This window comes from Argentina silus (genome assembly GCF_951799395.1).
Source record: "Argentina silus genome assembly, chromosome: 2".
Classification (NCBI taxonomy): domain Eukaryota; kingdom Metazoa; phylum Chordata; class Actinopteri; order Argentiniformes; family Argentinidae; genus Argentina; species Argentina silus.
The window spans coordinates 29814392-29837764 of NC_139656.1; the positions used below are offsets into that span (position 1 = coordinate 29814392).

Below are 23373 nucleotides of genomic sequence, written 5' to 3' on the forward strand. Positions count from 1 at the left end.
TTCACTACAGTCCGCTTGTGAAGCCAATCGTGCCTATCTTAGGACATTCTGACATCATCCCAAATGTAGGATCACGTACTGTGACACATACAGTTAACATATGGTTAAACTTCTTAAAGTAACAGTTGGTCCTTTATTGAATACACAGATCGTAGTTTTTTCATAGTATACATATCACTTAATTTTGGTCAGCAAAAACAGTATGGGCTTTTACAAAATTCTCTAACTCTAGATTCAACGATCAAGGGTTTTATTTTTGTTTGGATTGAAATGGATGAGGTAACTCAATTATGCATCTTTTTCTTTCAGAAGATGTCCTCATCATGGGGCTACAAGAATGCCGGTGAGCATAAAAGAGGATATTCTTTTATTCAGAGGAAATTGATTTTTGAAGCGTAGTACCTTTCTTTATATATATTTATTAATAAATCAAATGTGTACCGGTGTCAAAAAGCTCTTTTGTAAAGCTCTTTTGTGTCTGCCTGGGTTTTTGCAGAAGCTTTCAGTATAAAGAATAAGAATAAGACATTACATTTGCATAGTGCATCTCAAGGTCCAAAGGACACTTTGCACAGTAATAAAGTGTTATTAAAACAGACATGCTTTAGTGGGGTGCAGGACCGATATATAACAAGAAGTAGACACTCAAATGCTTCACCATGTACCTTTAGTTACAAACTAGCATTGATGACTACAGTAGCTTCATATTACTTATATATTGTAAAGGGGGGGAAAGGATAAAGGAATTAGGATAAAGAATAGGATATAGAAATAGACAGATGATCCAATTAGGCCTGAACAATTCCTCAGAAAACCTCTCTACAGTGAGGGTTAGGCTGGTTGATGTACCCTGTATATTGTATGCTAATAGGTGTCAGTAATTCACAATGGCAAATTGGTATTGTATGGGAATTTGATTTAGATTATGACCCACCGAGCAGAAAATCTGATCATAGGGCTACTAACATGGACCTGATGTGACTTCAGGCTGTCGAATGAGGTTTCATCAATAATAGATGCAGGTCATTACCACCAGGAGGCCAGAGGCAATAGTGGTGTTCAAATTGAATCCGCTAGGCGTCAGGGCATCACAACGAGGCTACAGATATATTACACCTAAAAACTTCATATCCCACACTCCCTGAGCTAGGCTACGCGTGTCACGTCCTTTGAAATCTCTGAAGTGGAAGGTGTGAATGTGAAAGTTTCAGAAGGAGCTTTATCACCAGAAAAGTAGCGATGAATACGGGTTATCTTGGTCGAATAGAGGATATTTTCCTTTGCATTACTTCAACATATGCGGAAAAGATTATTGGTCAAGTTCCAAAAATCATAAGAAAGTGAACAAGCGACCAAGCTTGGCCGCTGCTGAAAATGGATAGTGGTGAAACTTGTAATGATGATCTTCAATCAAAGTTACGAACTTTTCCAATTAAAGAAACAAGTTCACCATTGCGAAGGAATTTAGGCCAGCATCATTTAGCAGGTAAATTGTGGATACGTTTTTGGTCGTTTTTATTTATTTATTTACCATGCGTTTCGTTATAACACCGTCATATCCTCTCATTGGTCTACAAGACAAGATTTTTTTTCTCATAAGGGCGAGCTGATATGTCGATGTTTAAATAGGCCTGCTTTAGAATTAAAATTACATTTAATTATCAGTATATTTTTCAGTAATTCTGAATACGAAATAGCCACTATTAGTTACAAAAAGGCTATAACAGTTTTAATATAGCTTTTTGAATAATCAGTTCCCCCTTTTATTAGTGGGAAACAGGACCCAGTCAGAATGTCTCCTACTCAATTCTTGGAAGTGTGCGTGCATGTATTCCAGCCCAGCACTAAAACCCCTGATTTAACTCCACCAATCATGCTAAGTCAGGACCATGATTACTTGGATCAGATTTAAACAATATGCAAAACATATTGCAGTTGATGATAAGGTCTGCATTAATGAAAGTTAAGGCTGAAGTGAATAAATACATGGGAAATAACATGATACACTCTTCTCCTGTGTGTGGATTATGTATCACAGCTTGTTTTTAGACAATACCCAAGCAGCCTGACCAGCAGCCTTCCTTAGTGAGATTGTTAAAATAGGAAGCTTCCAGAGGCATTGGCTCTCATACGAACTCCCTGTCTCATGATGGGTTTGCTGTGGGATATCATGTGTGTTCTGTCACAAACAGGATGACATGTTTCTCACATTGTGAAACGCAATTTGACCTTCAGTGTACAGTGTGTTCTGCTGTTTTGTAATACATTTGTCATGAACACTTTTTTCCCGACCCTTTTCATTTGAACCCACCAACAAAAGAGAAATCTTATTAAAGCAACAGCTGCCCACATATTTCAGGCTTTCCTTGTTTCCAAACAAGGTAATGCTCTTATAATGTAGTTGTTGTTGAAACCTCACTCTACAGTCAAGCCAATGACTTTGATTACATCTTCTGAAGAGTCATTGAGCTATTGTTTGAACCAGCAAGATATTGTACCAACCACATTGATGCAATGCTTTGGATGGTTGTGCAGAGGAACAAGTACATGAGTTGGTACTTGCAAAGGAAGTACAGTAAATGCACTGCACCTTGAGCAGATGTGATCACCAGGCATCTTCATGCCAGTTGATTTCAACCAAGTCTCAGAAGCCTGTGGCCTATACTGTGGCCTATACTGTGCATATTTTGTAGTTTGCTTTTTGCAGGTGATGCAGTCGATTATGAGAACTTTAATTCTGAGACAAGTGGCTTTATATGATTAGCACTTCTACAAAAGTTGAAATGGATATTGCTTTTTTGAGATGTGAGAACATAACTAAAGCTAGGTCAGCTGCATCAACACACAGCCTTTGTTTTGAACCAGGCTAAAACGTAGCAGTGTAGCGTTGAGCGCAGCCCTGACATAGTAGAATCAGGACAAATCTTTCGGTCTTAAGACAAGGTTACGCAAGTAATTGGGGAATCATATAAATGTGTGTATGTTGCAATGTTTTTGGGGATTGAATCACATATTTAAAAGTGAAATAAGAGTATCATTTTGAATTGTTTTAACCTTAAGTAGATTAGAATGACCAAATGTGGAGCAGGTCATGTGTTTGGGAGAACGGTAACATGTTTTACTCTCCCAGCCTCCACTAACAACCCATTTCTTGAGAGGTCAGCTCTTCTGAACCACACCTTTTCCCTTTACATATCCACAGGAGTTTCCCATAGGGCCATAGCTCTCTCTGAACTCATCTGCTGGCTCGAAGGGAAATATCTGTCATGGAAAGGAATTGGAATGGGAAAAGACAGGATGTTTTAACATGACCTTTAATCTGATCATTAATATTAACCCTCAGTGGCCATAACCCGGCTATATCTGGCAAGATTAGACATTTATGACAATTCATAATCAACATTATTGGTTGCTGTGTTTTAATATGGTATAGGTGGTCCTCTGTGGCTCAGTTGGTAGAGCATGGCGCTGACAATGCTTAGGTTGTGGGTTCGATATCCGCTGGGACCATATATACTGAAAAATGTATGCACTCACTGCAATGTAAGTGGCTTTGGATAAAAGTGTCAGTTAATTGGCCTATATTATATTGGCCTATTAAACATTCAAAAGATAATTGGCCTACTTCGGCCTTAATTAGGGCTACTGTATGCAATTTCAGAACTTTCAGAATCAGAAAATCAGAAAAGCTTCTGATTATCAAAGAACCACTGCTAGCTTCTGATTTTAGACAAATTTGAGATGTCCGGATGATGTCCAGATGTCCGGATGGTTTCCCTGTTGTAGAAGACAGCGTTGTGTCATTTGTTGTTCCCTCTTTGTATTTTGGCTGTTTGGCTTGTTTCAACAGGTTCAGAGCTCACAGCCTACAGTACCTAATGTTTGGGTTGAAAAAACATTTGTGACAGGTTTAGCATCTAGATTAAAGAGTACATTTAAATTTAGTTTTTGGAAATGTCTTGGATTTTGAACGTGTATGTGTTTCCAAAAACATATACATTTCTTTAAAAGTAAGCTTACCTGTTGGTTTAAGCTCTCAAGTTCAGTTTCACACTACTGCAAAATCATTTTGACAATTGATCATTAGTATTTTTTTAGATTTAAATTATGTAATGCAGGCTTACTCTGTAATAGCCTTTAAACGTATATTTAAAAGTCAGTCAGTGATACAGTATGAAGTGTACAACAAGCTATCGGTTATTTAAGGAAAGGATTAGCCTCTATATTTAGATTTTGGTTTCAAAAAGGCCATGCTGGAGTATTTGAAAGCCTGTTCACCCCTCTATGTTGCTGAAGTGGTATGGTCTTCCTGAGGGGGGTGGGGGGGTCTGAGGTGGGACAGCCCTGGAGGGGGGTGGGGGTGTCTGAGGTGGGACATTTGTTCAAGAGGAACCAGATGGTTTTCAGCAAAATGGGGTCAGGAAGGGCAGGTTCTGTTAGGCTGGTACAGTTGTTCGCAAATTGAAAAGTGGCCATAACTTTGGAATCCATGACTTCTGTTGCTTTGCCTGGTTTTCCTTTGCCTGCTTGAAATGTTCATGGATTATTCTAACAACCCTCAATCACTTATGGAATATGTAAAGTGTTGAGCTCTACCAGGCTACTATTAAGTGTCTTGGGCTTCAATGCCCTGTTTTATTTGTTAATGAGTGGTCGGAATACATATCAGCAACTGCTCGGGAAAAATGGTGAGTACGACACCCATTCTGAATAGCTGAACTTCTTTTTGATTTACAGATACATAGCGAACTGACCGTGTGAATGATACTGTACGTTTCTTGTTATTTAAAAAAACAAAACATGAACAGTTATTTATAAGATTCTATAAGATTACAATTAAGAACTTCATGTAGTGAGATATTTTTTCAGAAAGCCCATTGTGTACATTGTGCCAATGTATCCCAATTTATGTCTTCAAAAGAAATACGCTTCTGATAATTATTTGACAGTGTCATGCTTATTTATTTTCAGTACTGTCATTTTCATTTAATTATTTCATTTCATTTAAAAAAAAATAATAATATTGTGAGATCATTACATTTTAGATAATGGTTAAACAGATTATAAAGTCACAGAAGCCTAACCCTGATGTTAAAGCTGTCCACTGTGTAGAGTGAATGAGACCTTTGAACTGTGTTCGTTGCCTGATGTCACCACACATGCTCAATCCTGCTGGAATTTTAATCAAATAGAAATGTACAGTAAGACTTGTTAGTCGTGTGGGCTTTGAACCCTTGGAAATCAATGGCTCACATTGTAGGAGCTTAGATTTCCACTGTGAAGTTGGGGTTTAAACAATGGCAGCCTTACATCTCTTGTGAACAATAGAAATTATTCAGTTTTGAAAGAGAAAAGGGAGAGCAGGGGTTTGTGGTTATGGCCTGAATATCCCCTCTCTGTCTTGTGGCCACATAGTTATGCTTGTGTACTGTAAAGCACTGATAATGTCATTTGCATTCAGTGAATAGTTGGAAGTTGGAAAACTGAATTAGGCTACGGTGAGTTACACTAAACAGAGAGCTGTTAGACATTATGAGAAAAGAGCCATAACTATTCATGTCTCTTATTTAGATGCATTTATGTGACATCTGAGAAAGTTTAAATTACTACCGTAAAGGCTTTGTAGGCTGTAGGATACACAATGTTGTTAGATTTACCCAGGTTCTTTAAGTGGTTCTCAGGAGTCAGAGAAATAAATTATTATAAGATGCCCAAGTAAACGATGGGTTGTATAATAATTGATGCTCTTGGCAGCACAGAGGACAGACTTGATCATAAAATATGCAGAGCCCCTCAGGACACTCTGTGGTATAAACATCTCCTTTTGTGTCAACACTCCCTCCCGGTGCTGGGGATTTCCTGTCAGCCATTAGCATCCCATCCACCCCACCCCACCCGACCCCACCCCACCCCACCATGGCTCTGTGGTGTCAAACCATCTGCTCCTCAGCTGAGGAGATTCAGCAGCAACACCTCCACCTCCAGAGACACACACGCAGATCTTTCATGCACACAGGGTGACGGACATCCATCCCGCCCCTCTCTTCACCTCACACCCTGACCTAGAGAGAGAAGGCTGAAGAAAAGAAAAACGTCACCTCAGAAAGAGAAAGACAGAACTGTCCCTCAGAGAGATGTCTACATGTCACTTTGTGTCTAACCTCAATGTCACCCCAAACAGACAGGCAGCCCTTCTGCTAACCTCTCCCTCCACCCAAGATGCAGCTACATTTACATTCACATGACACAATGCAGTCATAAAACTCAGTAGGACGTGCCTGGTCAAACCTCTCCCTGGTCAAGTCAAGCATAGCAAAGTCAAATAAAAACAACTTTTTCCCCATGCCCTTAATTCAAGGTCCTCAATGACCTCTTCTGTGGTGAACATTTGATTCTTAAACACATTGATCAAAGGTTCAGACGCCTGCAACCAAAATAATTCCGGTCAGTAACACCATCTTAGTTTATAACTGATTCATGTTTCTATGGTGTTTTGAAGTGCGATTTGCAGAAATGTAGCAGCAGCACTCTTGCTTTGTAAATATCTGACACTCATTTCAGTTGCACAACTTCAATCATCAGTGTTGAAATAGAACTATTGAATGGCATCCAAGTTATATATTTCTTCTTCTTTTGGCTGTTAAGACTTCTACAATACTATTTGAAGGCACTGGCTTGTCAAAGTCTGCCCATGTGAGGAGTTTTGAAGACATGTTAAGAGCATCTCTCAGCTGTTGTGGCATTCTGGTGTCAAGGTTCAGAGGACAACTTCAAGACTCAGCATGAGGGAAGGACTAGAGTCCAACAGGCGGCTGAAGTGAACCCTGTAGAGAACCAGATGGTGGCTTCGGTCAGGATGCTGCACTTGCCCCAAGGCCAATCTGTTTGAAGTTCCAACAGCCTTCCAGCTGCTTCTCTGGTTGATTACAGACCAGCGACAGTAGGTCTTCGCTGATGGGAGCAGGATATGGAATATCCTTGTACTATTATTGCATGGAAGGAGCTCTCTTACATACCAACGTGTCGCGTAAAATACTGCATCAATATACAGTTAGTTTATATGTACATTTTAAGAGTACTTTTTGAACACAATTGAATATGGAGTTGTTGTTTTTTTATAAACGTCAGTCATTGTAGTAGATTGTGTTCTTTGGTTTTGAATTTTCCATAGGAAAATAATCATGTTGGTCATCAACCTCATTTGTTAATGTTAAAGGAGCATGTAACTGTTCATTAGTTTCAATGAGCAGTTTGTGCTGATTTATGTGTCCTATGAGTAATACGGTAGTCAGCGCATACAACAGGGTTTTCTTGGAGCCAGTTTTGCTGTAGGGCAGTGCAGTCAGGTTGGGGTGGTGGTGGTGGGGGGGGGGGTCTGCATGGGAAGGAAGCATTGCTTCCCCGGGGGATCACCAGTTCATAGCTCACTTAGTGAGGGTTTGAGCAACTCAGAGGCTCACAGTCATCTCAATTATGATACAGGGTTTTCTGATTTTGGTTCACAATTCCATTTATGGAAGTTGTGTTCTGTATAAATACATTGACTACAATTGAGCAGTTGTTTAGATACAGTACAGGTCTTTTTCTGTGCCATGTGAAAGTTGATGTTATGAGGCGGGCCTCTTTCACAAATTTCCTATTGGAGTTTCAGAGTGGTGACCATGTTTTACGTGGGGAAGAGCACAGTAGGACTCTCATGGTGCTTGAGAACACAGACCTCCAGTTATGATATCCAGTCAGAGCTCAGGGAGCGAGGGAGTTAAGGAATGTCGTAAGTAGGAGGAGTCCCACAGAGAGGAAAAGAAGGGGCCGATTTAGAAATGAGTCAGACCTATAGTACAGTAAACTCATGCAAGGGGTTTTTGTGTAAAGTGGTCTTAGGGTTTGGCCATGTATTACCTGTCAGACACACTCTTCTGTTCATAAAGAGGTCAAATCACTCACATTCTACTAGTTATCAACATGGTCCTCTAGGTTCAACATTACACATTTAATTGAAACATTTACTTAACATGAAGATGAATGGCTTTGTGATAAATGTTCAGTTTTAAGCATGTTCAGATATTACAATTGGTTGTATTTAATGAGTTTGCCACATAACGTTTCTTACCCTGACCAACCATATGGCCAAAAGGCCACAATGATGAGCTTGGTGAGGCAGTGATGTTTATGCTTCAGAATATTCCACCCAGTTGAGGTTTTCCAGACCATGTTTAGATTTTCTATGAATTAATTTTATCCTTGTCAGGTCAATGTCACGGCCCACCAGTGACGGCACTGTTAAACTGGGGAAAATTGTCAAGCCAGGTCCATGCTAAAGCAACATTACAGATACGCCTCTGTTTTGTGCATTCATTGATGTCTTTCATGTTGTCCTTACCTCACCAATGCCTGCCGCCAGGCTCTCTGGATATGGTACAGTGTAGAATGTAAAGTGGGGGTATTGAACATGTATGAACTGTAAATTAACAGTGTACTCCAACTCTACTTCAGGGTTTAAACTTTAAACAGTTTGATTAGTGTGTACATTCAGTACAGTACATTGTTGTGAGTTGAGGTGTCTCTGTGTGGGCGAATATCTTCAGTACATGTACTGGAAAGCAGTATAGAATTGAGTCTAATGTGTAATGGAAGTTTTCGTTCCATTGTCACGTGGAATGACCCTGACCCTCAAAAGAAGCAGTTTTGTAAGCCTTTATGACACTATAATGGAGTCACATGTCCCATAGGTTATGACTGAGTACTGCATGTGCCTTGGTGTCATCATTATGTTCCTTCTTTCTTTTCTTTCAGAACTGGAGGCTAAAGAAGCTTGTAATTGGCTACGGGCGGCTGGATTTCCGCAATATGCACAGCTCTATGAAGGTAATGAGTCCATCTCATCTCACTGTGCAGTGCTTGTATACAACAAAACAAACAGCCCACTCGGGTACAGAGACATGTCTGGTTACAAGCATAGATGTGTTCAGCTCCTACAGTACTACAGTCAAACATCTAACTAGGTAGGCAATTTATTCATCTCTTCGACTAGCAAACTGGCTGATGCAATCAGAAAACAGGCTGATGCTTTTAACTCCAGTGTGAAAGGTAATTTAATTGTATTATGCACTCCAATTATTCTTGTCTGAATTGCTCTCCCTCAAGTCGTTGGTTACCCCTACGGTAATAATTATACTGCACAAAAAAATACGAAGCTGAAAATTAAGATGACAAGTAAATCATAAACCAAATTGCTGGCAAATCTGAAAAGGGAAAATTACATGTAAAGGGAAATTATAGTTGCCAGCCACATGAATCTAGTGGAAGAGTGAAGGTGTTACTGGCACAACACTTTAACTTGTACTAACTTTGCACTCTGAAATGTTGATTAGTGCCAGAAACATGTTTGTTAAGCATCCACACTCAAATTGGTTATCACCTGTCAGGGCTTGAGGTTAGAGTCAACGCCAGGACTCAGTATTCAGCCAATGAAAGGGAAGTACCATCACCTTATGGTTCAGCCTCTCAGAAGGGAAGTAGAGAGAAACAAAGGCTGGAAATGGGAAGCCTCTGGAATGTTGTGTGACAAACATCTTTTTGTAGCCTTTTCTAACCCCTATACACATAATAGCTACTACACCCTGTATGTAGCATATACATGGTTCAGTTCGATCTCTATTTAGTGGTTTTTTATTAAATAATAATAATAATAATAATAATAATAATAATAATAGATTCAACTTAAAAGCGCCTTTCTCAGACTCAAGGACACTGTACAAATAAATAAATAAATAAAATACAAAAAATAAAATCGAAGTCAAGATCAGATAAGTAATTAAAAAAAAAGAAGAAATAAAAACAGCTCAGGCAACTATAGGGAACAGTGGTACTCAGGACCCATGCTGTGCTGTAGGAAGGCGAGTCTGAACAGATGGGTCTTGAGCCTGGTGTTGAATGTGTTAAAAGTATCAGAGCATTGGATGGCTGGTGAAAGGGTGTTCCACAGCCTGGGTGCAGCAGCGGAAAAGGCTCGGTCGCCAAGTGTGCGTCGCTTGGTGCGGGGTATGACGAGGAGGTCAGTGTCAGAGGATCGGAGACCACGTGCAGGGGTGCAGGGGTGCAGGGGTGCAGGGGTAGAGTAGGTCAGTTACGTAGGCAGGAGCCAGGCCATGGAGTGCCTTAAAGGTGAGGAGGAGGACCTAATTACAGACCATTTTAGTCAAACAAACAGTGCTGTGTACATGAGATACTTTTGGGGATCAGCCAACAGCATGTAGTCATGGGATTTGGCCTTCAAGTTGATCAGACATGTGAAAGCTTGTTAATGTTTAATAAACCATATTCTATACAACTAATGTAAGCAGTGCCAGGGCTGCATCACGTCTGTATGCTCTGTGCACATGTTCTGTTGGCATGGATCTTACGTTGGCCTCTGCCAAAGGCTGCGTTTGATGCTTCAAAGAGGGAATATTTTCCTGATCTGAATCGATCCAGATTTTTTTTTTAAACCCAATCAAGTCAGTTTGAACTGCAAAAAATCATCAAACATTGACACATATTGACACATAAATTTGCTTTTATTCTGAAGGGGTTTTTTTTTATATAAAAGAGAGTAACTTCCCTTTAATATATGCCATTTACCTTATGCTTTTATCTAAAGTACATCAAACCCACTATCTTTGTGTTGCCAACACCATGCTCTACCAACTGAGAGGACCATGACGTCAATTCCCATACAGTAACCTACATGAAAATGTCCACCTCTTTTACTCTACAGCGGCACTGTTTCCGTTAGACATCTCCTCTGTGAAAAAAGATCACGAATTTCTGGATCAGGATTCATTGAAGTCACTATGCAGGTAAGCAGACATTAACATTTGTGTGTGTGTGTGTGTGTCTGTGTGTCTGTGTCTGTGTCTGTGTCTGTGTGTCTGTCTGTGTTTCTGTGTCTGTGTGTCTGTCTCTGTGTCTGTGTGTCTGTCTCTGTGTCTGTGTGTCTGTCTGTGTGTCTGTGTCTGTGTCTGTGTGTCTGTGTCTGTCTGTGTGTCTGTCTGTGTGTCTGTGTCTGTGTCTGTGTATCTGTCTGTGTGCGTCTGTTTGTGTGTGCCTCTAAGGGCAGTTTCAGAGGACTGAATTGCCTATGAAATGCACTAAAGCACCTGAGCTCTGAGTCACTGCATTCTGTTTGATTTTCTTCAGTGTATGAGCCCTATGTTTACTAGAAAACAAATAGCCTGCTGAAAATCGAGGACAGCTGTTCAATCTAAGAAATGTATTCTGTAATGAAAACGCACAATTTATGACGAATCAAGCTTATTATTGTGTTAATTATAATTAATTAGCTATGTGTTTAAGTGCGCTCTTTAATCTTGATAATTTGTAGAGCATTGTAATATGTATATCTTGGCTTAGGCATTAGCATAAATGATAAACATTAAAAAAAAGAGGTGTCCTTGCATTTGTTATAATACTCCATTGGCAGTATCTATTATCAATTAATACACTGTACTGTAAGGATCAAGTTAAGAAAGCTGTTGCCCATATGTCCCTATCTCTAACTGTACCATAACACCAATCAAGCCAGAGTGGAATTGTGTCAAAGCTTACTGTAGACTCCCAGACGTTACATCATCTTGTTTGGCAAATCTTAAATAAACCTGTTAGGGAAATCTGACTAGTGTTGCATCAAAGACTCATCCGAAGCTCTGGTGCAGGAGTTGACATGAGTGAAAATGTACTCTGAAGTAGAGTGATGTAAAAATAGAGCAGCCTGGGCATGAGGCCTGCATGACATATTCTTGCCCTAAATTTAATTACATGCCATATATACACACGAGTGATGCATTTGGATCCATCATTGAATTCCAACTTTGGGGATGTGAGGTTGGCAATCACATGTGATATCTCTGTTAAATCGCCATGAAGTCCTCACTCTTCATATATATCCCCAAATAACCAATTGCATGTAGTGATACTAATGCAGATGGTGTGCATTAGAAGTTAACCTGGTCTAAAACAAAACTAAGGGGGAAGGTTGCTTGAAAATATTGACGTTGTTTTCTCAAAACATTGTTTTTGCAACACTTATTGTCACTGTCAAGGCCTACCAGCAAAGTCTTTTAAACTGCATATTCTAATCTATTCTCCGAGACAAAGTGATTATTTTATTCCAAGATTGGTAGATGAGACGGATATTGGGTTGGATAATGGATGCTGCAATTGATGCTGCTTTTGGTCCTGGACATTATGTCCTTGGAGGTTTCATGTTTGTTGATTTGACCCCTCTTTTGTCCATGTAGGAGGTTGTCAACCTTAAACAAGTGTGCCTCGATGAGGCTGGAGGTCCATTTTCAGTGCAAACAGGTAGGTAAACCCTTACATGTGAACTGCCAATCTTAGTTTATGGAGTCAGGCACTGATATATCCAAAGAGGATATTACTAGCATTGCTTTTTACTTAAATCCCCTATTTTTCACCCTTTATGTCATTATACCTAACAGTCTTGTTGTATATTGCTATTGTACAGTATACAGTATATTGCCATTGTCTTTGCTCTTTGTAAATAATCGAGTCATCAAAAGGACTTGAAACTTGACAAATCTATTTCGATTGTCAAGATTGGAGGGTCATTGGCCATGGAGTGCACATGCTTTTAACCCTTCATCATGAGGAAGCCAGCTCTTTTATACACTTTGCACAGTTTTTACTAAGCAATTGATATGCTATATGTTACATACTGTGTCTTCTGTGTCTGTGTCTGCCTTCTTGGCCAAGGCTCACTTTTTTGGTTAAAGGATAAAACGTGTAAATAAATAAATAACTGTGTTCTCTAAATTCTCTTAATGATCCAGAGTGAGGACTCTGAGGAGGACGATCTGTGTGCCATCAGTGATCGCTGGGCGTTCCAGAGAGAGAGTAAAACGTGGTCCCGGCTGCGGACCCTCTCGCCACACATCTCCCCGAGCGTGGAGGTCCTCTCCTCCTCCACCATGCTGCCCATGAGGGCGTCAGCCAGCAGTGAGAGCATCCTAAGTGACTTCAGCAACCTGGAGGTCACGTCCACCCACAGCAGCAGCAGCCTGAGTGTGGAGGAGAGTTCCAGGGGCGTCAACACGTCCAGCAGGGGAACGACCCCCTCTGGTCAGGTCACCACATCAGACCTCTTCTCCCTCACCCCCCATGGGTCTCACCCTTCCAGTGAATCCAGCCTGAGCAGGGAGGAGCAGCCCTCGTCTCCAAATGACCAGGTGATTTCTGTCAGCAGAGAAAAGACAAAGAGGTGTTCTAAGACCTTCCTGAGGAAAATGGAGTCGTTCAAGAGAAAGGACAAAGAGAGGGAAGCAGCCAAAATGCCAGATGGCCAAAGTGTGCCTGCACAGCAGCAGCTCCGTCTAACCCCCTCCAGCTTGCACTGTACTCCCAATGAAAGCCTTCCTGGATTGAAAAACAATACTACAGAAAAGAAGGTCCATTACAGCAAAAAGGCTCATACTATCTGTCGTACGACAGCCCGTAGGCCCCCAGAGGAGAGAGGTAAGGCCAGAGGTAAGACCAGCTGGCTTTATCTGGAGGACTATGAGATTGGGTGGATGGGGTCTAAGCAGGGGAACCGGAGGAGCGGCAATAGAAATGGCCTAGAAGGTTACCTAGTTCATCTGCCAATGGACCACATGCCAGGAACCTTCCCCAAATCCCTTTCCATCGAGAGCCTTAGCCCCACCTCCACCTCCCATGAGCTAAGCGGATGGCAGATGGAGGATGTCAATCTCTCCTTAGGGAGTAGCAGTGAGTCCCAGGACTTCTCCTCCTCCATGTTCCCCAGAAGGAGGAACTCCTGCAGCTCCATGGGGAGCATCTATGACAACGTGCCTGAGGCTAGTGGCAGTTCGGATGAGCTCTTCAGCTGTGGTGGAGAGAAGGTGTTTGAGCACCTTGATGACATCCTCCAACATGTCCATGGCCTGCAGCAGAACATAGACCAGTGGTCCAAGAAGGTGTGTCAGGAGATCAGTGACAGGCATGAGGAGGAGGAGGACACACAGGAAACCAGAGAAACAACGTTTTCCTCCAGCCTCCATTTTGAGGAGCAGTCGATATCGGACGTAGGAACGACAGCCAGTGACTACGACAGCACAGGAAACTCCTTGAATGAGGTGGAGGATGTTGAAACGAGAGAGAGGAGGGACTCAGGAGTGGGCGCTTCCTTAACCAGGCCCAGCAGGTATATGTATATGTACAGTGCCCTCCATAAGTACTGGAAAAAGGAAGCATTTAGTCTTCTTTTAGCTCTATACTCCAACAGTTTGGATTTGAAATCAATTACTATGAGGTTTAAGTACAGATTCTCAGGTTTAATTCAATGTTTTTTTTCAGATTGGTTTCACAATTTAGAAAGTGCAAAAAAAATGTTAACATCCGCCTATTTCAGATAAAAAAAAATAAAGCACTCATGTTTAGTATTTGGGCGATAATTCTTTGCATGCAATAACTGCCTGAATAACCAGATGCTGAGTATATTCTCAGGTGATGCTCTGTCAGGCCTGTACTGCCTTCTTCAGTTGTTTGTTTTGAGGTATTTTTGCCTTAAGTTCCTCTTCAGCAAATTAAATGCATGTTCAATGAGATTTAAATCTGTAGATTCACTTGGCCACTGTAGAACCTTCCACTTTTTGGCCCTGAAAAACTCCCTAGTTGCTATGGCAGTATGTTTGGGGTCAATGTCTTGCTCTATGATGAAGCACCGTCCTATGCGATTGGAAGTATTTGCTTGTACTATTACAGACAAGATGCTTCTGTACACTTCAGAATTCATTCTGCTTCATCATAGAGCAAGTTACATACAGTTACATCATCAATGAAGAGTGGCAGCCATACACGGCCAAGGGATATTGGGCAAGACCTTTTTCCAGAACTCTGTATGCTCTTTTAAGTCCAGTTTCTGTTGCTAACTAGTGGTTTACACCTTGCAGTATAGCCTCTGTACTTCTGGTAGTACTTTGGGGTTGTTCTTAATTATGGTGAGCATTCTTCCATCAACCGCTGTAGAAGTCTTCCATGGCCTACTAGGTCGTTTCTGCTGTGCTCACCAGTGTTTTTCATCTTTTGGATGATGTTCCAAATTATTGTAGTTGGCAAGCGTATGGTTTTTGATATCTTTATGGTAGTTTCTTTCTGTTTTCTCAGCCCAAAAATGGCTTGCTTGACTTGCAGTGACAACTCTTTAGTCTTCATGTTGACAGACACCAATAGCAGACTCCAAAGGAAAATGTAAAGGCTAATCAATACTAGACATTGACAGCTCTTTTATGCCTGCACAAATGATGTGACAGACACACCTGACTTACCAGAAATGCCAAGCCAATTTTCCAATACTATTGGTTCCCTGAAAATAAGTACTTATAAAAAGGGTTGTAATTTCTTATTAATCTGAAAAAAGAAAACATTGATGAGAATCTCTACTTAAACCTCATAGTAATTTATTTCAAATCCAAACTGTTGGACTATAGAGCTAAAAGAAGACAAAATGCTTCCTCTTTCCAATACTTATGGGCACTGTATATTACTGTGCAGTATATTAGCCAATTGTAGTCTACTGTCGTATTGTATTTGTGTGATTATTATTGTTTTCTTGTATCTTTCTTTTATCAATCTCTAAAAAATACTCTGTTGTAAAGTTTGATAACATAAATAATTAATACATTTTGCTCCAGGCTTTATTCTGAAGCCTTTATTCTTTATTCTGTTGAGGCTTTTTAATATTTCACCTAATCGATGGCTCCCGAGCTGACAGAGTATTATAGTCAAACACATAGATGGATTAAATCATCTGTGATGTGTCATAACTGCACCTTATAGCACATAAACTGTATCGATCCAAATATTCACCCTTTATTCATCAAGTTTTCCTTCTCCCCTCTTTCCTCTAGGAAGCTGAGGTGGCATAGTTTCCAGAACTCTCACAGACCCAGCCTGACATCAGCATCTCAGGAGATCAACCGCCAGTCGGCTGCTCAGCTGAACCTGCTGCAAAAGTTTTCAATGCTCAGGTTGACTGCCATCATGGAGAAGTACGATGAGCCCAACAAACTGGGCTGGAGCTGGTAGGTGGAGAGCCCTCAGACACACTGATTGCAATTACCACAAAAGTACGCTATATTCTACTGTGCTTTTGATTGCCATAGGAATTTGTCCAGAGCAAGTGCTATATTTATTGGTCAGGAAAAAGGTTGTTTTGATTGTGATTTTTACAATTCATCATTTCCTAGAGTAACCATGGCTGATTTAAATTGCACATCTCATGGATTTTGATGGAACATAAAAACATAATGCATAATAAAGGAGGCTGTCAACTAAGTTAAATTTGTCTCTTATTCCGGGCTTTCTAATGTGACTGACTCATTCTTGAATGAATCATTTATTTACACAAAGAACCTATTATTAGCAATGTTTTCCTCTGACCTCTGACCTCTGTCCTCAGCAGTCAGTCGTAAAACCTCACCAGAAAAGGTTTTATTCCTAAACCAAAAAAAGATCATATTGCAACCAATAAGGTTCTGATTATGTTTATGATCTTTTCTGTGTAGTTTAGTGATTACATTTACACCCACACAACATAATCTGACATGCTATAATGTTATAAATGAATATAAAATGTAATACATTTTTTCCTCTGTTTTGACAGGTCTATTCCTAAGTTCATGAAGAGGAGTAAGGTCCCTGACTACCGAGGCAAGCATGTTTTCGGTGTCCCGCCGATCATCAACGTCCAGAGGAGTGGGCAGCCACTGCCACAGAGCATCCAGCAGGCCATGCGATACCTCCGCAGCCAATGTCTAGGACAGGTAGCACCATTTTACCACTTTCATTTGAATTAATCCTTTATTTTACTAGATAAGTCACATTGAGATTTACATCTCTCTTTCTAGTGAGCCTTGGTCAAGAAGGCAGCATACATATAATTGCTCTCTCACTTACTATAGTAAATACTGAAGTATGTTTTCAGCTCAAGATCTTTATATTTTATGTAACGAAACCGGTATACTGTACCAAATGTAGAACGATGTAATGTGCTTGGGTATCATGTAACAAACAAAATATGTTAGGAATGTCATGCCCAATACACCAATGTTGTAAGTAGTTGTTCTTCTCTCCTCTCCTGTCTAGGTTGGCATCTTCCGTAAGTCTGGGGTGAAGTCTCGGATCCAGACCCTACGGCAGCTGAATGAAAATTCCCCCGACCATGTGAGCTACCAGGGCCAATCAGCATACGATGTGGCCGACCTGCTGAAACAGTACTTCAGAGACCTGCCTGAGCCCGTCCTCACCACCAAACTCACAGAGACCTTCCTGCAGATCTACCAGTGTGAGTGGCTCCAGTGTTCTCCCTTCACCTTTCCTACAGAGAGGCTGTGAATCTTGAATTATGTGCATAATTCTTCAAATTGCCTCTCGGCATAAAATATACAGATGTAAACCATCCACTGGTAGTGTCCTCTCAGGCGTCATTCATCTTATTGAGAGGTACTGTACCAATGATATGTATTTACTCTAGCTCTGATACGACACTCTATAATTTCATGAGATGTCTTGAAATTGGCTTGGTGCAGCTCACAACTTAATTAAACCATGAGTGCCCTTACCTGGTACAGCATCACTTATCCCCGTTTTGAGAGTATCCACGAACTCTCCATCATCTGGGATTTTCATTGACCTCACCAAATATCCAAAAGGCTATATCCATACAAATTTACTTTATACCCGTCATTCCGTCAAGCCGCTTCACCATTTACAATTATGACTTCCTTCTGGTTTACCTGCACACTATGTGGAAATGCGGAGTGCCATGTTTGTGGTTTTCCACCGTGGCTTCAGGTTAATCAAGTGATGCCGAAACAGGCAAGGGCACTCATGGTTGAATTAAGTTGTAAACTACGCCAAGCCAATACCACAAAACTCCATCTCATGAAATTATATAGAGTGTTGCGTCAGAGCTAGATTTCCCCCCAGCTTGAATACACAGCAGGGGCTTATAGAATAATTTTTAATCTGCAATTCAAAGTTTGGTTTAGTTAGATTTGTCAGCTCCATTCACTGTTTCTTATTTTTGATTCCGATTACTGTTCTAGATGAGCATTGATCAGTGATGTGATGAGTTTGACCCTTGTGACCCCCAGGTGTTCCAAAGGACCAGCGTCTTCAGGCCGCCCAGGCTGCGGTCATCCTGCTGCCGGACGAGAATCGGGAGGTCCTGCAGACGCTGCTCTACTTCCTCAGTGACATCGCCTCGGCCGAGGAGAACCAAATGACTGCAGGGAACCTGGCGGTGTGTCTGGCCCCCTCCATCCTCCACCTCAACGTTTCCAAGAAGGAGGGCACTTCCCCCAGGTATGCATGGCATTTGACTCGCCATGACATTGTATGGATCTGATCCTAAGCTATTAGTGGTCAGTTTCCAGAAAGCTTTGTAGCTTAAGTAAGTTAATTTCTCACGACAACCCTAGACGTAAAGCCCGAAATAGTTACAATTGTAAAACAGAATGTTTGCAGCTCAATCTGCTGTGTGTGAACGAAAGAAATTAGCTAAATAAAGACCTTTGCCTGGTCTAGGAGAGGATTGGGAATAAAGTACTACTTTAGCTATGAAGCTTTCTGGAAAGGCCATTAGTTCTGGGTGATTGTGGACGAGGCCCTGAGTTCCCTCTGGCGTGCTCTCTGGCACACCTACACCTGTCTTAGTAGAATGACACAGGTGCTCGGGGCCTCGGCCCATCCCTCTGGATTTATCCTGTAACACAGAGCCCCAAACCAAGCTGACAGTGTTGGACTTTTACTGTTTACAAGTGGACTATTTTCTCGTTTAAATGCTACACAACTGTATTAGGGTCAAAGTCAAAGCTGAAGAGGATGATTGTGATGAGTGTTTCACCCTTTCAGACTGATCAGCAGAAGGGGGGCAGGGAGCAAACCAGACCACAAGGATCTGAGTGAGAACATGGCTGCAACTCAAGGGCTCAGTCACATGATTGTGGAGTGCAAGAAACTATTCCAGGTAAAATATCAAGTACATGCATAAAGTCCTTGAAATAAATAATATCTAATGATATTTAGCAGGGGTGATTTGGAATCATGCTTGCGAGATGGGTAGCACTGCCTGAGACATGCCATCTCAAGTGTCGCCCTCAGGCCTTGAGGCTGTCCTCTTGGTCTTGTGGTTGATGCTTGGGTCTTCCATGCAGGAGACCCTGGTTGGAACCCCATCTGTCACAAATATACACAGAGATTTGTAGGGTATTGCACTATGCTCTATGCCAGAATTTGCAGAGTAGTTTTGCCTTCTAGACAGTCCAGGTGTTTCAGGTGTTCATTTCAGAAAGCAATTACTTCTTTTACCTCTCTTAAAGCCCATAGGGTAATTATGTAAAACTATCGCTTGATGTATCGTCATGGTGGAATAAGATATACAGTGCCTTCGGAAAGTATTGAGACCCCTTCACTTTTTCCACATTTTGTTGTGTTATAGACTCAATTTAAAATGGATTAAATTAAAATAATTTGCCATCAATTCACACACAATACCCCAGAATGACAAAGCGAAAACAGTTTTTTAGAAATTTCAATAAATGTATTAAAATTGAAATACAGAAATACCTCATGTACATTTATTTCTGTATTTCAATTTCAATTTTAAATTGAGTCTATAACACAACAAAATGTGGAAAAAGTGAAGGGGTCTGAATACTTTCCGAAGGCACTGTATATGTCTGTCTCCCACTCTATATGTGTCTCTGTAATTATTGTAAAAATAAACCTATTGCCCTCTTATTTGGTGCAACAGATCCCACATGAGATGATGCTACAGTCCCGGAACTCCTATGTTGCAGCAGATGCACAACCACTCCCCCTCCACGCTCTGGGTCTGAACTTGAAAGGCGAGCCTGTGGATTATCGGGCCTACCTAGACGACAACATCCAGTGTCTACTGAAGGAGCCCACCGAGAAGAGCAAAGGATGGCACAGCGCCCCAGGCCCAGAGAGCACAGATCTCTCCTATAAGAAGGTCAAATGTTCATAAAACATTGCATATTAGCCCTCACTATTTCTTCTCGAATATAGATAGATGGATGGATGGATGGATGGATGGATGGATGGATGGATGGATGGATGGATACATAGCCTGTATTGTCCACATAATTGACGTTTGCCTTGTTCTGGTCAGCACCAACGTAAAAACATACAAGTCCACAAAACAACACATCAATCACAAACTATTTCAGGGGCATATTTTGACAACATTTAATGTTGCAGAGAATTTGAGCTTTATTGTAGTAATTTATAGGCTCTACAGAGAGGGTATGGTTGTTGCAGCATACAGTATACTCACAGTCCAATCTCTGCAGGTGGGGGACGGACACCCCATCCGCCTTTGGAAAGTCACCACGGAGATTGAGGCCTCGCCCCAAACCGTGCTGCACAGAATTCTACGTGAGCGGCATTTGTGGGACGACGACCTTCTTCACAGCCGTGTGATCGAGGCTTTGGAGAACAACACAGAGGTCTTCCACTATGTGACAGACAGCATGGCCCCCCATCCTCGCAGGGACTTCGTAGTTTTGAGGTACGAGCACCAATATTAACTGGTCAATCTGCACTTGCCTTGGGTCTATGTCCAATTCAAGGCCCTCATTGGTACAGTGAGAGGCATGATCTAAGAGCTGATCATCAACTACAGTATGTCTGCTATTTCCCCTGTGGTGATTCATTCCAAGATTCCAAGATTTATCTTTGCCCTGGACAGTTTATTGAATCATTGTTTTGGGACAGTAGTAATGACCTTGGTTGTTTTTGTTTCCCTTCTAAAGGAGGTGGTGTAGCAACCTTCCTCGTGGGCAGTGTCTGTTGGTGTCCTCCTCCGTGGACCATGACAACGTTCACCTGGAAGCCGGCCTACGGGGGGTGCTGCTCACCTCACGCTTCCTGATCGAGCCTTCCGGGTCGGGCCGATCTCGGCTCACACACTACTGCAGAGCCGACCTCAGGTGTGGACAACGGCTATTCTTATGAATACATTTGATTTAATTTGATAAGTACATGTTAATGTTGATTTAAATGGCTCATTCATTAAGTCAATTACTTCAAACATTTTTACTTCTAAATGACATGTCATGATGCTTTGAACCTGAATGTCTTTTAAACTCTAAAATTAAATGTTGTCAAATGTTATTCACAATATCTTCCATGCTGTTGAGGTGTGTGTGTGTGTGTAGTAATGGGACATAATGTTTTCATGTGACCTTGTTATGTAATTTCCAGGGGCAGATCACCTGAGTGGTACAACAAGGTGTTTGGCCTTCTCTGTGCCGTGGAGGTTGCTAGGATACGGGGCTCCTTCCCCGTGCTGACACCTCGGGGAACTGAAACAAAGCTCTGAGACCGACCAGACCAGAGACAACACGTGCTGTCCAAGCTTCAGAAGGACTCAAATTAGGAGCAAATAATGTGTGGTGTCATGTTGCATCTGGGGGGCAGTTTGCAGTGTCATCATCAACAGGGGACTGTCAGGATGGAGACTCCCTCTCAGATTGATGCCTCATGAAGAGCCACTGAGGAGATGGTCGCATGATTGTGTCATTGTAAATCTATTTGTGCATTAACTGACCCCATACTCATTGAAGTTAAGAGCATTCATCAATGATATTTAGTGGTAAAACCTTAATCATCAGAAATGTATCCTCAGGAAAGAAGAGGTCATATAAGGACACTTGTTTTTAATAGCTTTACTTATGTTACTTACATATCATTTACCATTTTAATGCTGCTGTTGAATGAACGAGACTAAGGCTACCAAAGTGCCATGGAATGTTTTTGAGGTGCAACCTGCTTTTCACAATAACTCAGGAGAGCTCTATAGCAACCATCAATGTTGTACTGTATGTTATGCAATTTTCTCATGATAAATTCACAGAGATAATATATTTTTCCTATTGTGAATAGATGTGTCTCAAACTTGAGAATGGCACCTTACTGTTCAGTATCTCGTCCCAATATTGCCATGATATTTCAATATCTACTTAGATGTTTTGGCTAAAGGCTTGTTTACTGAGGCACCTTAGTGGGTCTAGTGTAGGCTAGTCTGTAAACGCTGTGCTTTTTCAGCCTTTTGCTTGGGTTGTTCATCTGCCTAGTCTTGCCAGGCCAGGCGTGTGTTATCTTTTTGCAAGTCTGGCATGCGAGATTCACCTTTGCCTAAACTGTTTTCTAACACTTAGATCTTTATCACCACATATTGCATGTAAAGTGTTATTAAATGGTTAACACTCACTAGCTACTGCTGAGACCAAGGGATCCTTCTTTTTCCTTAGATCTCTTGATGTTCAGAGACCGAACCATTTGTAAAATGGGCAAATAATTTCCAAGGGCCAGACTATGACATAAGCGAGGAACTCAAACATTTGCATAAATCAAGCTTTGATATCCGTTGCAGATTGACACATTTAAGATATTGCATTATGATATTCTCCACAAAGGACAGCCTGTGGTTGATGCCTCAGCAGTGAAGATTAATGAGTTACTGTAAGTGTTTTCAATGTAAGTGTTTTTATTGGATTTCATTATGTCTCAAGTGTTTTATTTATATCTTTGAGTCATTTAAATGTGACAATTATGTAAATTACATTAAGTGTATGTGCAGATTCTAACAATGGATATATCTTTCAGTTGGGTATTGTGTACAGGAATAAGTGTTATTGTTAATGTTAATTAATCTTATCTAATTTGAATTATGCAATGGGTGGCAGTGCAATGACTGAGTGCATTTATCTTTTTTGCCAATGTTTTCCGATGCCATTTGTAAATGCTTTACATATCAGTTCCCCTCGCATCTAACGGCAAGTTTCCCCATTGAATAACAAATGCAGTGAACATAATTTAAAAGACGTGGGAATAAATAGCCATAAACACAATTACATTTTTGGAAATGACAGACTAGAATAGCATTTTTTGTAACATGTAACAGACCATTGTACTTTGAAGCAGTAGTAAATTAATGTTTGCATTGCATTGCAGTCCAAAGCAACGTCTTTGTCTCATGTCTATCTTGTGTATTAGTTGTTACTCCCGTTTACTACCTATATGTATTATGCTGCTCTGAGTACACAGAGTACAAATCAATAAACCTTTTTGAGTTTTTCAGTTATGGTTTTATAAACTGTCTGTTCTCTCTGTCGTCATTTTACTCTTAGTGACCACTTATTTTTTCTTTTCTTTTTCTTCTTTTCATCACACTCAATGAAACCCAAAATCGTTTGATTCAATTCCATCATTCAATTTAATTAATTGACATTTTTTTCTATCAGATGCAATGGGTGCAATATAATCCGGGTGGCAAAATAAGTTGTG

The 23373-nt window shown here is 40.9% G+C and overlaps 1 protein-coding gene across 2 annotated transcripts; it reads left to right on the forward strand.

The window, feature by feature from the left end:
* The first annotated feature begins 1294 nt into the window (after positions 1-1294).
* stard8 (StAR related lipid transfer domain containing 8) lies at positions 1295-23169 on the forward strand. 2 transcript variants are annotated; one of them, XM_083688779.1, is made up of 14 exons: positions 1295-1486; positions 8794-8865; positions 10757-10838; positions 12279-12342; positions 12831-14200; positions 15906-16079; positions 16661-16820; positions 17143-17341; positions 18153-18363; positions 18913-19027; positions 19814-20035; positions 20376-20593; positions 20838-21014; positions 21289-23169. In XM_083688779.1, exons 1-14 carry the CDS (start codon positions 1375-1377, stop codon positions 21404-21406), a joined length of 3294 nt encoding a protein of 1097 aa, XP_083544905.1. In that variant the 5' UTR covers positions 1295-1374; the 3' UTR covers positions 21407-23169. The 2 variants fall into 2 exon arrangements, with proteins under 2 accessions (XP_083544905.1, XP_083544906.1); XM_083688780.1 differs by lacking the exon at positions 1295-1486 and adding an exon at positions 4427-4688.
* The last annotated feature ends 204 nt before the right edge of the window (positions 23170-23373 follow it).